This window comes from Plodia interpunctella, chromosome 2 (assembly GCF_027563975.2).
Source record: "Plodia interpunctella isolate USDA-ARS_2022_Savannah chromosome 2, ilPloInte3.2, whole genome shotgun sequence".
NCBI classification, from domain to species: domain Eukaryota; kingdom Metazoa; phylum Arthropoda; class Insecta; order Lepidoptera; family Pyralidae; genus Plodia; species Plodia interpunctella.
Window position 1 is genome coordinate 3,497,131 of NC_071295.1, and position 16,214 is coordinate 3,513,344.

The following is a 16,214-nucleotide window of genomic DNA, read 5'->3' on the forward strand; positions in this document are numbered from 1 at the left end:
GAATTGTTCAAACATAAAGTATTTATGTACTACAAAAGTTTCTGAATCGAAACGGCTGATCAATTTATCTATATGATGTCCTTGACAAATAAAAAAGATAAGTATGTAAACAATAAACAGCAGCTCCAAAAAAATCGTTTGAGAAAATATTCTAAGGATACTTTCTTCGTAAAGTATAATAACGACACCCTGACCTACTCATGCGGGAGTATACAAATCGATGCGTTGCAGGTAGGCGAGGGAACCCACAACACATCGTATCGCAATGTAATACCTACAATATGGGTCAGTAAGCCGGCAGTCCTACCGCGCAAGGGGAGCAGAGCGCATGCTCCGACAGGCCCTACGCCTGCGCTCCATGTTCATCCTTATAACTTTATCAGTGGCTACTTGCATTAGATTCCAAATCCAAAACCATACAGTTAATTTAACATTCAATAAAGCCATGCTAGTGAAAACGTATAAAGATTTGTAAATCGACTTTGTGGGGCCAAATTAGATTAAGTGATTCTGATGTGCAAGCGGGTCGGAAATACTGTATTATTGCTTCTTCTCTTGGTACTAGACTCGAGGGATTGCATCGCAAGCCCTCATTATGATGGCAAAATTCTTCTTAACTCGTAAGTATCATCGGAATTTGCAAATAAGTATGATTCGTTTCAGATTTGCTGTGATTGTGACAAAGAAGTCTGTGACCTCCTATAATGTGGAAGGTGATTGAAAATGTATGAACTTAATAACCTGTTGGATCTATGTTAGGTTTTATTTGTAACGAAAAGTTGACAAAAGTGTATTGATAGCAAATGTAATATTGATTTCCAGTCGTAGTTATATCAGCAATGTCCTACAGGTATTTAAGCCCCGCTTTTAGAAACAATTTATATTAATTTATTTATAGTTTTAAAATAAAAAAACATATAGGTACTTTTCATACACCCATTACATTTTGAGTGATTTATGTAATAAATATATATCCAACATTTCATATGTATTAGTTATAAATATTAGTATGAGATTATAGGGACTAATAATATATAAGTACTTAGCACAGGATTTAATTTAACAGCGTGCAGGCATGGGCGGTCAAACTTGGTACGGAGTTGTATCATTTTGGCGAATTTATCACCAGGAAGAAAGAAGTACAAGATGTAAGCTAATATTTAGAATATTATTTTGATGCTTTTATGTAAAATGTTGTTTCATAAACTTGAAAAAAAAAATGAAAATCACTAATCAATGCTAGGTACACTCGTACTTGAATTTAAATCTATAAAACATACCGATATGTATTTATTATTTACTATTTATTATATGTATAATTTTAGAGCTTCAAGTCAGCTCAGATAGAATCAAGAGATGGAGAAAAGTTAGTCCAAAGTATGTCAGACGATATTCGCGCCATGATGGAACTAAAAATTAGTGCAGTGAAGAGAATTGTAGAAGCAGCTGAAAATATGGCCTTTGACAAACAAAACGAGCCCGTACCTGAAGACTTTAAGTTTTATAATAGCAAGGAAATGGAGGAACCAGTGGATGAGATATCCATCAGCACAACACCAGAAACGGATTTTGGGATGGAGAACTGGATATCGCGGCCACCTACCAAAAACGCGCATATGCAACAAAACCCGCATTTTTCACACATTCCAGTTAACACTAATTTTAGCAGCGTACATGTCCCTACAAATGTTTATGCTTGGGGTAAGAAAATTATAATATAATTAAATATTGGTTACATTATTTTTATTTGAACACGTATGACATGACAACATATATCATTTTAAAGTACAGTTTACAATATAACAAAACATATTTTGCAGCACCAGAAGTAATTAAGGGAATACATTGGTCAGAAGGACTAGACACACATTTCATCAATAATTACCAAAGCGATCCAACTCTTTCATGGCAGTACTTTGGCAGTTCCACAGGATTTATGAGGCATTATCCAGGTATATGTCTTACCCATTTTAAATTATTATTTGTAGCAATTAACCTGTTAAGGTGTACGACTAGTAAAGTATTGCAATGTGTAACTATACCATAGCGTAGCTTTTTATTCTACAATATGGATAAAGTTAAAAACCTTAAAATTTTATTTCAGCAATGAAATGGAGAGCCGACCCTGTTGATATTTACGATTGTCGAACGAGGGCTTGGTACATGGAAGCGGCAGCAAGTCCCAAAGACGTGGTGATCCTAGTGGATCGCAGTGGATCGATGACGGGTCAAAGAAGAGATATAGCCAAACATGTAGTCACTAATATTTTGGATACTCTTGGAAATAATGATTTTGTTAATGTGATGACATTTGCTGATACCGTTGAGGAAATTGTACCCTGCTTTGAAGATTCGCTTGTACAGGTAAATTAATGCAACAATTATGACATATTTAGAGTAATTTATCATTTTGATGCTGTCAAATCTGTTTTTCTTTATTTTAGGCTACTTTAGGAAATCTTCGAGAATTGAAGTTAGCATTAGATAATTTTGAAACAATGGAAATAGCTAACTTTTCAGCCGCATTGACAAGAGCATTTGAACTTCTTGAAATTTATAGAAATAATAGTGGAGGAGCTAACTGTAATCAGGTATTATATTATTCACTTTATCAATCATTTCATACTAATGAATTTCTTACAAGTATATATAAATTTGATCATTGCCATTTTTAGGCTATTATGCTGGTCACAGATGGAGTTCCTTATAATTATAAGGAGATATTTGAGAAGTTCAACTGGAAGTACGATACCCCGGTGAGGGTGTTTACGTACCTGATAGGGCGCGAGGTAAAGGTAGTACCACTCCAGGTATTACTGTGTGTTGTATTGTGCGACCTGCATAATGTCCTTCGTACTTAACTACCAGTACACCTTGAATGTGGTACTCTTCTTTCTTTTATTGTCTTTGTCTACAACTTTTAAAGATTTTCTAAGCATGTTTCTCATTCGAAAATGATCTTTTTCTTTCACGCTTACGCTTGGATTGTTCATTTGTATGAGTTGTATGTTTAGATAACAGACTTATTTAGATGTTACTGTACTAATCAGTAGTGTGCTATACTGTTGAATTGTGATGCAATGAAAACGCTTTTTTCGTTTATTTGTGAAAATTACGTAATACCTCTTTATTTTCCAATTAGAAAAATAAATAATAGTAATATATACACAAGCCTCCCAATTAACATTTTTTAAGTACCTACTTGACCTACGCACCATAATCTTCTTTAACTTGTAACGCATGTGTTATAATATTGTGAGATGACTATAGGTGGCGGATGTGAGAGAGGTGAAGTGGATGGCGTGTGCCAATCGGGGGTTCTACGTTCATCTGAGTACTCTAGCGGAGGTGCGCGAGCGGGTGCTGGAGCATGTGAACGTGCTAGCTCGACCTCTCGTGCTGCAGAGAGAAAAACATCCTGTGGTCTGGACGCCGGTTTATGCAAATATTACGGTACGAATGACACGTCTTTGTTTGTTTATACACTGTTTGATGTATCATATAAGTCATGAAAATCTCAACAGGATCCTAAAGTTGCGGATTATTTATGGGAACAACGTGAGAGGGCAGAACAAAAGGAACGGTTTATGAGTCAACGGAGAGACAAAGCACTTTTTAATTCTGAAAAGGAACAGGAAAGACGATGGAGAATCACTCAGGTAACTTAAGTTAGCATAGCATTGTGTAATTTGTTTTTTATAATTTATTATGTACTCAAAATTATAATTAATATGCAGATGAAACAAGGTCAATATAGCGAATTGGGAAATTCACAATATCAATTGATGACTTCTGTATCGATGCCTGTTTATGATCTACGTCATAACGAGGTAAGAAAATGAACACTTTATTACAATAATTATGATTTTAATAATATCTCCCTAACTGTATCAAGCTTTTTGTAAAGACAGTATAGATCAGTATTAGAAACTAATAAATAATCATTGTCTTCTCAAAAATCTTGATGTTAAAAGATTTATGCTCTTATAGAGCTATTTTCAAAATTCCAAATTTTTCATTATGCATGACCAAGAGAATCATTGTCGTATATGTCGAGATTATGTTACAGATTGGTTATATTTTCTACTAATTGGAAGTAAGCCCTATCTACTCTTATACTTTTGAGTCTTTTATCTTTTCTATTATCTCTTGCTGCTTTACCTTGTGAATACCTTAATAATATTCCGTTTTGTTTGATGGTTTCCCCTCAGAACATCACAGAGAATGTACTGATAAATGAAGCTTACTGGGTATCAGTTACAAAAGAGGTACTACACTTAGAAAGTTTTGATGATTTAATGTAAAGTTTTTGCAAGATACGAGAGAGTTTTTATGATTTAGTTTTTGGATTTCAGTAACGGTAAAGTGTTATTTGGCCCCGTTAGCGATGCATCTGTCCTCGAAAGATGTCGACTGCGCCCACTCTGGCGCGGTCCTCACTCTGCCGATTGATCAATGTGTTGTTCAACCCTTATGGCTTATAGTAGATAGTAGTTTTCTACTAGATAGTAGGCGTAGACCACTAGGGTGTTATGATCAACTTTTCTATCAATTATCAAGTTAATTTTTCTATGCAAGAGTTATGATCTATTCCACTACACACACTATCTAATAAAGTTAAAAGTATTTTGCCTGACTTTAGTGATGTCTTCGTAGAGACATTTTTAAATATTGACTTATTCAGAAAATTAAATGTAAATATTTTAATCCTGCAGCCCGCATTTTTGACTCGTATGGGGCTTTTGTTACTTGAGCATCTGCTATTGAGAGTACATGTTTTAAAGAATGAACGAACTTTTTATATACTGAACATTTTAGTGTACAGAAAGTTTTCTCCTTGAGAGAGGACGCCATATTGATTTCTAGTGGAAATTATTACAATGCATTTATCTATATTATTACGTTTTATTGCATTCGTACGTCCACAACCAATCGCAGTCCGTAGAGGAGAACGGCCATAAGGAGGTAGGCCAAAGACCTTATAGATTTAAAATTTTGATGATGAATGGCAGACGACGTATGGAAGAAATAATTCTAACGTATCAGATATCAACATGTTTCAACTGATTTGGCTGTAGAAAAAAATAACATTTTCTAAAAAATCTAATATTTATTGAACATTCGGCATGAATAAATGCTTTCATGTTTTGACAAAATTCTTAGTTATTTTATTCAAAATGTTACATTTAAAAGATAAAGTTGTAAATATCTATACTGTTATAATACTTTAAATAAATGTCAACAGATTCTGTCAAGGATCCCTTGCAAAGGTTATTGAGGCCTATCTACGAGAAGCGGTAGTGGGTTTCTAGTATAAAGAGTAGAAATTATAATTTCATATCATTAAATTGTGTAATATTTCAGTAGTTTTGCTAGAACCTGTAATAATGGATAACATAAACTAGAATCCTGATAATTTGAAAGTTCTATGTGACATATAGAACTTCGCCTAACGGGGCGTAGATGCTAAACGAGAAGTAAACATTGCTAGATCTAAGCCAGACTTTACATATTTAACAGTAGTTTACAGTGATGGCCTTTACAGCAGCCATGAACGAGTAGTTAGATTAATTGTTGATTAATGATATAAGCCATGTTTTTACTGTCATGATGATTTTTGATATATTTTTAGCTTAGAATTACTAAAGACTTTGTAGTTCTAGAATATTTTTTAGATTAATTTTTAAAACAATACATGCAGCTATATGATTGAACATTTCTTGGTTTTTATAATATGACATGCCTATTCAAAAATTTTGTGTATTTTTTGAAACTAAATGTGAACATGTAATTCCAGATGCGTATAGCTAGATTATTAGGCGTAGCTGGAACTGATGTGCCGTTATCAGAAATCCAAGCTCTCATGACACCATATAAGGTAAAATTACTTTTTATATACATTAAAAGATCGCTTTAGGCAATAAGATTGTTAGACTCAATTAACATTTTATTGTTCAATAGATTGGTGTCAACGGCTATGCCTTCATAGTTACAAATAATGGATACATTTTAATTCATCCTGACCTTAGACCCGTGGTATGTCCTAATTTTATTAATGATATTTGTATTAAATTGAAATTATGTTCATAAATTACATTTATCTTTTATACAGTTTCAGCAAATATTAAAACCGAGTTATAACAGCGTAGACATGGTAGAAGTAGAATTATTCGATGACGATAGAAGTCCAAGGAATTTTAGCAAGGAGTTGACTGCGGTAAGTTTGTTATTTAGGCTAGGTATTTTAACAAAAAAAATCTAACTAAGATAAAAATATAATTGACATTTCGTATTTCAGCTTCGTAAGGAAATAATTGATCAAAAGACGGGGAACAAAATGATGAGTATCAAATATCACCTGGAAGACTTTGTAAGTGGATCTTGACGGTAATGCAGATACAGAAAAGTAATCAATAATTTAACTTCAAATATATTGCATAATAATATTATCAACTAGTAAACTACTACCTAAAGAAGATATTTGGTTATATGACTTGTTGCATGATAAAGAAAATTCATTGTACAAATATGCGAAGTTCATAAAACAAATTTGTAATTTGATATTTCAATGAGATCGAAGACGCAACATAGTAATTACAACACAATCTTTATCATTCCTAATCCCCAGAAAAGAGTATCGCGGGCCAAAAAGCATTACTTCTGGACGGGGATCAGCGACTCGCCATTCACGTTGGTGGTGGCCATCCCAGAGAACTATGGCAGACACCGAATAACGCCACCACCGACGGATGACATCCATAGGCTCTCGCTGACGTCCAAAAATATATCTGCTCGCCAGTACTTGTCTGAAAAATGGAGCGTTCACCCTGACTGGTAGGTTACTAGTTTTTATTTACATATTTACCCTTCATACCTACATTTTAACAAAATTGAAATAGTTGATACAATTTACCAGATAATTAGGTTTGCACTATTAGGTAAAACATTTTTATTAAACCTGTAATCAGCAATATTTTGTGAATTCATTATAATTGGAGCGCTGGCCTTCTTTATCACTCAAGGACATAGAGTAAGAACCATGACAGTAACAATTGGTGGGTTTTTTATCACCTGCAAATGCACCTGCGGGACCAGTATGTACCTTCAGAAGCACGGAGGATTCATTCGAATTGAAGATGGGTAACTCTAAATAGAGTAAGTTATTGATATTTCCAGGATGTACTGCCGTCATTACGAGCACACATTCTCGTCTCCCGAGGAAGAGCTGCTGTATTTCCTGGAGCGCGTGGCTAAGCCAGGGTGGCGGTGGCCGGCCAAGCCCAAACCGCCGGAGCATCACAAGAATAAGCAGGGCCACGAGCGACATAACAACGGTAGGTAGCTAGTAGATTGTAGCATTGATGAATATATAATTTAAAACTTGAAGTGAAAAGTGCCTGCGATGGTCTAATTTGAAAAAGACGAGACTTGATATAACATATTTATGAATTCCCTGCGCGTTGGACGATTTATAGGCCGTTTTGCTAGTGCGCAGATAAACCATACGATGTCTCAACTTTCATAGCACGTATTGTAACCATGGATTACTTCTAAAGTACTTGCTAACGGTAACTCTAGCAAAACATTTGATCCAATTTAAATAATACCCAAATTTTGGTAGGGGGATAACGAGGATGTTATTTGGAGCGTTAATTTACGTAGCTAATACTTAGACAAATCTATGTCAGTTTGTGAAACACAAATAATCATTAGGCATTATATTAAATATAGTGTAGGTATGGGAATTCATTAATTTATTTCACATTCTTTATTTACAGGAACTCCTGAAACGAAGGAACGCAGCAAGGTTACAAACAACACTCCAAGGAACGAATATTATTGTAAGCCTACTCAATCACAATATAATAATCATTTTGAAAAATAGTCATTACTATGTCCAAAAATACAAAACAATAAAGTGTACGTACAGATAACAGTTTGTTACGGCGGAAAATACCAGCCTCTCCATGTCCTCCGATGGATATCGTACGAGGCGACTGGCACAGAAAGCCTTGACAGATGATAGGCAACAATAGCATTCCCAAAGAGGGTTGATGTCACGCAAGCGACTGATCGCAAAATCATACCACGAAGGGTCCTGGACCCACACCGAGCCTGCATCACAGCCAAGAATGTAACTGGGGATTCACGACGATAAAAAACAGCAAATATTGCGTTTAACATCAATAAGTTTTTTATATTGAATTATATGCGTGACAAAAAATCATGACCCTGCAGTAACCATTGAGGAGTTCCCTTGTCGTGAGCCTTCCTGGGTGCACCGTCACGCTTATAAATTTGTGTATACAACATTTCAGCTCAATCGGCTTAAGATATCTGCTTTAAAATTGATTGGGTTACATATTACATTTATACTTAGATATATTTCAAGTTTAATAAAAAAATAAAAACTACAGGCGATCACGGACTGATGCAGGCTTTGGTGTACGACGCTCGAAACACCGCTTGGTTTAACAAGAGCATTTCAGAGTCGGCTTCCGATGAAAAGGCGTAAGTAAATTATTTTATTCGAATAAGAAGTAATTTGTATTATTTTTATTTAACCGAGGTAACTTATAAAGTCAATTATTATATTAAAAGTTTGAAAACACATATTAAGGTAAAAGAACTACTAAATTTGAAATAAACATTGTTATTTAATTGGCAATAAAGATTTTTCTATATTCTCACGAAATTATTAGAGTTGTTTATCACGAAATTGTTAATGTAGTCATACAGTGTATATTGTATTCATTGGCAATATTTTATTTACGTGCTCAGTCCAAGATACTGAACAACTTTTCGTGTGGGAGCAACCCCGAAATCGCAAAAAATATCAGCTACTCTGAGGAAAATGGGTCAAAAAATACAGCTGATCTACACCAGCTGTATTTTTTCCCCGTTGTCCCCATAGGAAAAGTTCATGGAAAAGTGTCATGAGCATAGGCAAAATATTGTCAGTGAATACAAAATCCCCCTATATATGTATATGTGAATAATTTCGTTGAGTATTTATTATTTATTTTAGAGAAGCACTATTTACTTATATTGCACATTGGTTTTATCTCAATTTTGACCTGGATAGCCCATTGACAAAAGTGATTGGATTACTGCCGAGGTAAAGTATGAAGTACCTACAGCGGATTATAATATTTCCAATGTTTGAATATATGTATGTTTGTATACTATAATTACCAATAAAACTATATAGATGATAGTATCAAAGAAGTGGTTGAAATTAACGAATTTCGAAAATCGTTAATAACTAAGAATATAGGTACTAATGTAAGTGAAAATTTTTGTTTGATATATCAATTTTAGTTTTTATAGATTCCCCTATAATTTAATTACATTATATGCTCACTTGGAACCAGGTAGGTATTCAGTATATGTAAATATATTGTGTTAACATCAAGTAAGCACAAAAAGGCAGGTTTATAAAGTTTTCAATGCTTCATACAGGACAGTAAGTATGCATAAGTGTGGTTATTACGGTTAAAACTAATTGTAAAAACTTAACATAAAAGTAAAATTGAATTAAGTTGAGGGCGGGGAACGGAGCAAGAAATACTTGCGGTGCAGTTTGTTGCGCTGCTTTTTCTTCATTTACGCTAAGACGTTAATTGCATCCAATGTTGAAAATAAAGAATGTCATTTCACAAAGCTATTGAACGGAACAAATGGAAGACGGAGCAAACGGAGTTTGAAATGGATGTTTTAGTGTTGGAAGATTCAAAATTAAATAAGTCATTGTGAATATTTGTTTCTGGAAAATCAGAAAAAAGATCATTGAAAAAATCGGTCAAATAAAACTGCATGTGATGAAGAAATGAAATTATATTCGTAATAACACAAGCATTGTTGTCGCAGGGTGGAATTCATCCAGCGATTCGGGTACATCGTCGCCTTCCTCTCCACACACAGCGGCCTCACGCGCTGGCAGACGCACCCGCCGAAAGAACATGGCGACAACGACAAGTAAGGGAATATTTATATTACACCATACCCTCACTGTACTACCATCGACGGCTTTTTAGGATCATCTGATATTGAACATGACCATTCGATAAACTTTACTACTACCACTAACTTGAAACTTAGCTGGTGACGTGGAAAACAATTTAGTACCTAATATACTTTCAATATTTGGCACCAGCACCGGTTACATATGCGAGGGTACGATTGTAGGTACTGTTTGTGCTTCTTTGAACCTCCTTTTATACTCTTTGTCCCTTTCGATCAAATGGATTAATTTTCAGACAAGAATTTGGCAAGCAATTCCCGCGCGCCATCGACGAGGTGTGGTACCGGCGCGCGGTCGACCAACACTACATCGACCCGCTGAGCTACGTGTACAGCGTGGAGCTGAACACTGCCAAGTACCCTCTCAACGTCAGCTCGGCTATGGTGACCGCCGCGCACGCCGTATTCCACAGTGACGGGCACAGGAAAGCCCCCGCCGCTGTCGTCGGCTTTCAGTTCAAGCATGAGAGGCTTACTGAATGGTTCGAGAATATTACGTCTTCTGTAAGTTGTTATGTTATTGGGTAAATCATATTTATTGGTTAATCACAACCATAATATCATACAACCATAGTCCGTTATTTTCCCCTCATCTCTCATGAAACAGCTGGAAAATATTTCAATGGGTTCTTTTCGTTCTAATTCAACTAGTTTTTATACCTTTTCAGTGTGAACACAATAAAGAATGTGTGACGTGTCTGTCGGAGAACTGGGACTGCTACCTGGTTGATAGCAATGGCTGGGTGGTGGTTAGTGAAGATTCAAACCAAACTGGACAGTTCTTTGGGAAAGTAAGATTTATTTCCTTCATAGTAATTCAAAAAAGGGCAAAATCCCTGGCAAAATACCTCCTGGCCGCCCTCGACGAAAGTAGTTTGATGACATAAAGGATTGGACCGGACTTAGATACAACCAACTGATGGCAATTCAAGTTAAAAGACAAATTTACCACCAAAATAATTAGACCACCTTTTAAGACGCCCGTCCACACATATATGTATTGGAAGTCTATCTTGATAAGGCCCGACAAAAATGCTGATAGTTTTACTCACATTTGTTTTATCCAATTACAGATTCGACCAGATGTTATGGGAAGACTGATTGAAGAAGACATTTACAAAGCTGTTCACCTGGTGGACTACCAGGCTGTTTGCTTTAGAGAAAAGAAAGTCGCCAATCCTGCCACCTCTTTGTTAACGGTAATACCTATAAATTATCATAATTTATAATCACTACAACAATGTCTGTTATGTATCATTATGTATGGTCGATGTACATTAATTTATACGCTAACTTTTTTACCGGCTTTAGCCTCTAGAGAACATCCGTCTGTTAGTGGGTTGGTTCCTGACCACCAGCGTTTGGCTCTTCAACACCATCGCATCAGGGATGGCACAAGCGTCAAGTTATACAATGGATGACGGTAAGTGATTGCGAATCTAGTTTTTTTTTTTTGTTATTGACACGTTTTTATGTTTAAAAAATATATGTGGATAGGAGGAAAAACTCGACGGACGGCAAAATAAATTTTAACCATGACTCATATTCCTGGCACAAACGATAGCTAAAACTTGTATTTCTGATGTTTTCGTACGCCGCAATTTCTACGAGGAGAAGACATAAGCGTGTTTCGGTCTCGTCCAAGGAAAAACCCATAGGAAAGTAAGGCCCTATAAAAATATTTTGTGGCGTTTGTGATTTCATCATGACGATGATTAATACACCAAAATCAAACGTAAGTTATTCTATAGAAATATCGGGCTCTTCAAACGCCTAAGAACCTATGGTAAATTTCTTAGTTAGCACCTAACTAAGAAAATTACCATAGGTTCTTTGGCGTTAAATTAATAAAGATTATATAAGTGTACATGTTGTGATAAATATGCATTGATGTTGCCGTTGTGGCGCGTTGTCGGCATGGTCTGTAGCATGACGACGAGCACTTAGGTTGATATTGATCATGTACTCTCTTGTTATGCAGTATGCAAACATCTATGCCAAAGAGCTTGTCTATTCTATGCATGAAAGGAGAGATACTACACTACTTGTGACCAAATTGTTTTTATCTACAATGTTACATCACAATCCCACATCATGTGGCAGTTGAAACGAAATCAAATGAACTATTACACTACAGGAGATTGAAAATATAATCTAATAGAGATCTAGATTGAAAAACTAGTAAGCACTTCAAAAAGGGTGCATGCGACAGCCCTACACAAAAACTAAACAACACAGAAGAAATAGACTTTCACAATAGTAGATAAACCGAAATTTGTGTATGGAGTCAAAAATTGGATGTAGCAAAGTGTTTTTAGTAATGACTCCATCTTGTTTTCAGAGTATGTTACACCCACTGGTGAGTTCTAGATTCAGCACAGTAGTGTCGTTTTGGACACTGACATTTTGATATTTTCAATACTTCCATATTCTTATACACAGGGTGGGCTGCACCGTCAACTTTGTCTAAAACTATTAGGTAATAACGGCATTTTGTCTAAAAGTCGTGAAATTTGACGGTGCAACTCACCCTTATAAGTGATATTTTAGATAGTCTGTGCATGTTAGTTTCTATTAAGTTGGCAGAAAGGCTTTGATGTCACTAATAGGTCTACGTCGCATTTTTATAAAATTCAGTAGATATTTGGCATCTACATAGATGCGTGAATTTTTTCGATGTTCTAGATAGGTCCATTTTTTGGAGTTAATAATATGTGTACATATAAAGCAGATTTTATGCATGGAACGGCTTAATATTGTCTCAATTTAGCCAAATTTTTAGGAAGGTTATAAAGACTGCTCTTTGATAAATTATTTTTTTTGTATTCTAAGATTTATTTATATTTAGTAAATATTTGTAAGTAGGTATAATTATTTCGCTATACTTAAACCAGAATGCGTGTCGTAGATTAAATGTATTGGTAACGCGTCGCATGTACATACCGGCTTTTATCTCAATTTACATTATGTGTTTCACCCCTGCAGTTTACTTTTTGATTTGATTGAAACTTTCATTTTGAGTTGTTGACCTCTCTTTTTACTTCAAGAGAGAGAAGCTCAAAATTTATACGTATATTTTATGAGGAGGTTAAGGGACATTAAGAAACAATTTTCCGGAGTACCAGCGGGAACAAGATTATGGCTCGCGTGCGAAGTTGTCGGCAACAGCATGTAAAATTTATACGAATAATATATAGGTAATATTCAGATTATGTGATATCGGGCAATATAAGAAAATAGAAAGTAATATGACATAGAACTTATTCTATGTCATATTAATTTATGTTTGTTATACCTATTACATCTATCAAATAGATGAACACCAAGAACCTATTAGCCAAGGATTAATTATTCTGATTCTAGATTTAGATCAAAAAAAACTTGAAAACTTTGTGTAAAAAAAATGGTAATAGAAAAGATCGCGAATAATATTGAGAACCACCTCCTGTTTTATAGTAGTATTGTGTGGAATAATGTCGTAGCTGTAGGGTTACACCCTAAATAAAAACAATATACAAAATTCATATCATATTTTTGTATAAATTGTAAAAATCGGTTCTACAATTTAAACGTGAGCAGTTTTCTATGGGTGCGTGGAGCGTAGGTATAAATAGCATTGTACACTTATATCAAAAATGTGCGTTACCTATACCACAGCGTGTTTTTACAAGTTGAACTACTTATTTGGTAATACCTAATATACACATTTTTAATACTATTTATTTAAATAAAATCATACTTTCATACGTACTTATATTAGCTTTTGTCATGTTTGTATTTTATTTAATACCTATTTATTACCCATGTCAATACGTAGGGACGAAAAAATGTATAAACAATACATACAAGGGTACCTAAGCAATTACAAGTTATATTTTCGCATGAAATTAATAATTGATGTGTAAATACATATAAACTTATATTTTGTATTGTTTTGCATGTAATAGTAAGTACATTTATTAAAAATTTTGGTTATTAACCGATTCCGTTTTAACAGCATACCAGAGCTACGAGAACGATGAAGAAAACGATGAGAACTACATGTTGAAGCCGCCTTCTCGGATCACTGAGCGAGACTTCGAGAAACTAGTTCTGATCAACAGGACTCGCCCGACTCCTTGCGATAGGGAAGTTTACTTGTACCAGCTCGAGTATAGCAATTTGGACGACAAACTGAACAAACCAGTCTCAGATTGCAATAGACCTTTTTATGCTCAGTTGGTGAATTATACCAACATGCTTATGATAGTTGTTGACGCTTTGTGCCCCAAGGAAGAGGTGCCGGTACTTTCTGTGGACGCGACGGAGGTCAACTACAATGAGTCACTGCCGTGTTTGAAACACATGCACCCATTGTACAGAAAACAGCCGATGTCATGTATCAGGAATCATACTGAGGTAGGTGCGAGTAATTTCATACTAGATGTTCCCTGCGGCTTCGCCCGCGTAAAATTTCCATAGGAACAGTTATTTTCCGGGATGAATGGTACCCTATGTTCTTCTCCATACGTCAAACTACATGTATTCTAAATTTCAAGAAGATTGGTTGAGTAGATAAAACGTGAAGTGGTAACAAACTTACTTTCGCATTTATAATATAAGTTAGTATTATGAAGCATTCAGTTGTACATAGACGAAAGGCTGTTGGACACAGATGCTGACGATTAACCCCAATAAATGAAAAAAAAATGCGGGACAAAAATGTTTATCTCCAGAGTACAAACACGGACACGAGCAGTCATGTCGGAATAATCCTACTCACATTTTCTTTTTTTTTATCTATCATCACCGATTATTATTTAGATAACTAATGTTTTGTTATATTTTTATACTTAAAAAAAATAATTATTGTTATCAGGAGAGCAACATCGACATGTGCGGGCGAGGCAGCATGCCGCAAAACTTGTTCTGGATCCCCCTCATCATGTTGTATCTGCTGCGGTGTTTTTGATCCTAGACTTAAGACGTTATCAAAGCAAATTCCATATTTGCTGGACATCTTTTTGTATATGTACTTTGATGATTACTTCAGAGTGAACCGAAGCAGTTTTATATAGGTTCAATTTTACAGTCTTCGTTTATGGATAATATGTTTAATTTTCATCCAAATTAATATGTTTGATTTTCACAATCATCTTCAAGCTTCACTAGTTTTAAATTGATTACTGTGTTTCACTAGTTTTATCCGTTATTTTAAATTTATCTCTGCATTACAGTACTTTTCAGTTAGTATTGAGTAGAACAATTACATGTCACACACACATATCACACGATTTGTTTGATCAATATAGGTGTAGTTTACATGAGAATAGTTAATAAGTCTGTACGCTCCAAGGTGCCACAGTAGAGGCATTATGTTCATATCATGCAATGGATTGACATAAAAGAAATTTAACCCCCCATAGAGAAATTATAATTCTTTGATAAATATTCTATAAATTCGTTGTCTATTGAATGTTTAATAAAAAATATATTTAAGCAACTACAAATGGATAGGTTAGCTAGGCATAGCTTTTGTAAACATATCTGCGTTTGAATTAAGCAAAGAAAATTACATTTTACTGTGTTACCTTACTTTGTTGAATATCTATTTAATGTTATATTTATTCCGTCCTGGTATTTTTTCAATTGATTTCACTGAAACGGGTACTTTATCAAGCCCTGTTGCGATGAGTTTAATTATTAAAACATTTTATAATACATTTAAAGACTATGTTATTTATTTAAATATTTAATATTAGCGACATATACTAATTAAAGTTATTTATAAGTAGTACTTGGAATCTCTGTCATTACGTAAGTAGTTAGATGTGAAATATTTACTTTCAATTGAAATGTGATTTATTTACTTATTGGTACAATAAATAATTGTATATTATAACACAGTTTTATTAAAATATTCTACTAGACTACCTAGAACAATAACTAGTACTCAAGAGAACTAAAACCTCAATACATATTTTTTAAATTTTATTTTAATATGCAACAAGTCCAACCTGACATACTATTTAATATTTACAAATAATCAAAATATGTATTATTAAATCTGCCAGGTAGGCAAAATTCTATTTCTTGTTTAAAAGTCAGTGTGATATCAGAGGTGCACAATCCTTTTCCTTACATATTATGAAACAAAGTTCACTGCCACATCTGTCTGTATGTTCACACAAAACTCAAAAACTGATGCAAGG

At 34.6% G+C, this 16,214-nt stretch overlaps 1 protein-coding gene across 9 annotated transcripts; it reads left to right on the plus strand.

The window, feature by feature from the left end:
* Positions 1 to 294: 294 nt before the first annotated feature.
* On the plus strand, positions 295 to 15,904 carry stj (straightjacket). Of its 9 annotated transcripts, none has more exons than XM_053757022.2 (28): positions 295 to 620; positions 1,067 to 1,148; positions 1,326 to 1,701; positions 1,821 to 1,952; positions 2,105 to 2,364; positions 2,445 to 2,591; positions 2,676 to 2,795; positions 3,271 to 3,453; positions 3,525 to 3,659; positions 3,738 to 3,830; positions 4,212 to 4,268; positions 4,939 to 4,965; positions 5,798 to 5,878; positions 5,962 to 6,036; positions 6,113 to 6,217; positions 6,299 to 6,370; positions 6,629 to 6,834; positions 7,177 to 7,334; positions 7,779 to 7,841; positions 8,418 to 8,511; positions 9,871 to 9,978; positions 10,260 to 10,527; positions 10,692 to 10,814; positions 11,097 to 11,222; positions 11,335 to 11,446; positions 12,365 to 12,382; positions 14,021 to 14,421; positions 14,882 to 15,904. In XM_053757022.2, the coding sequence occupies exons 1-28, from the start codon at positions 514 to 516 to the stop codon at positions 14,972 to 14,974; spliced, it is 3,822 nt and encodes a 1,273-aa protein (XP_053612997.1). In that variant the 5' UTR covers positions 295 to 513; the 3' UTR covers positions 14,975 to 15,904. The 9 variants fall into 9 exon arrangements, with proteins under 9 accessions (XP_053612997.1, XP_053612972.1, XP_053612981.1 ...); XM_053756997.2 differs by having other exon boundaries at positions 4,212 to 4,267; positions 4,911 to 4,965; XM_053757006.2 differs by having other exon boundaries at positions 2,676 to 2,789; positions 4,212 to 4,267; positions 4,911 to 4,965.
* The last annotated feature ends 310 nt before the right edge of the window (positions 15,905 to 16,214 follow it).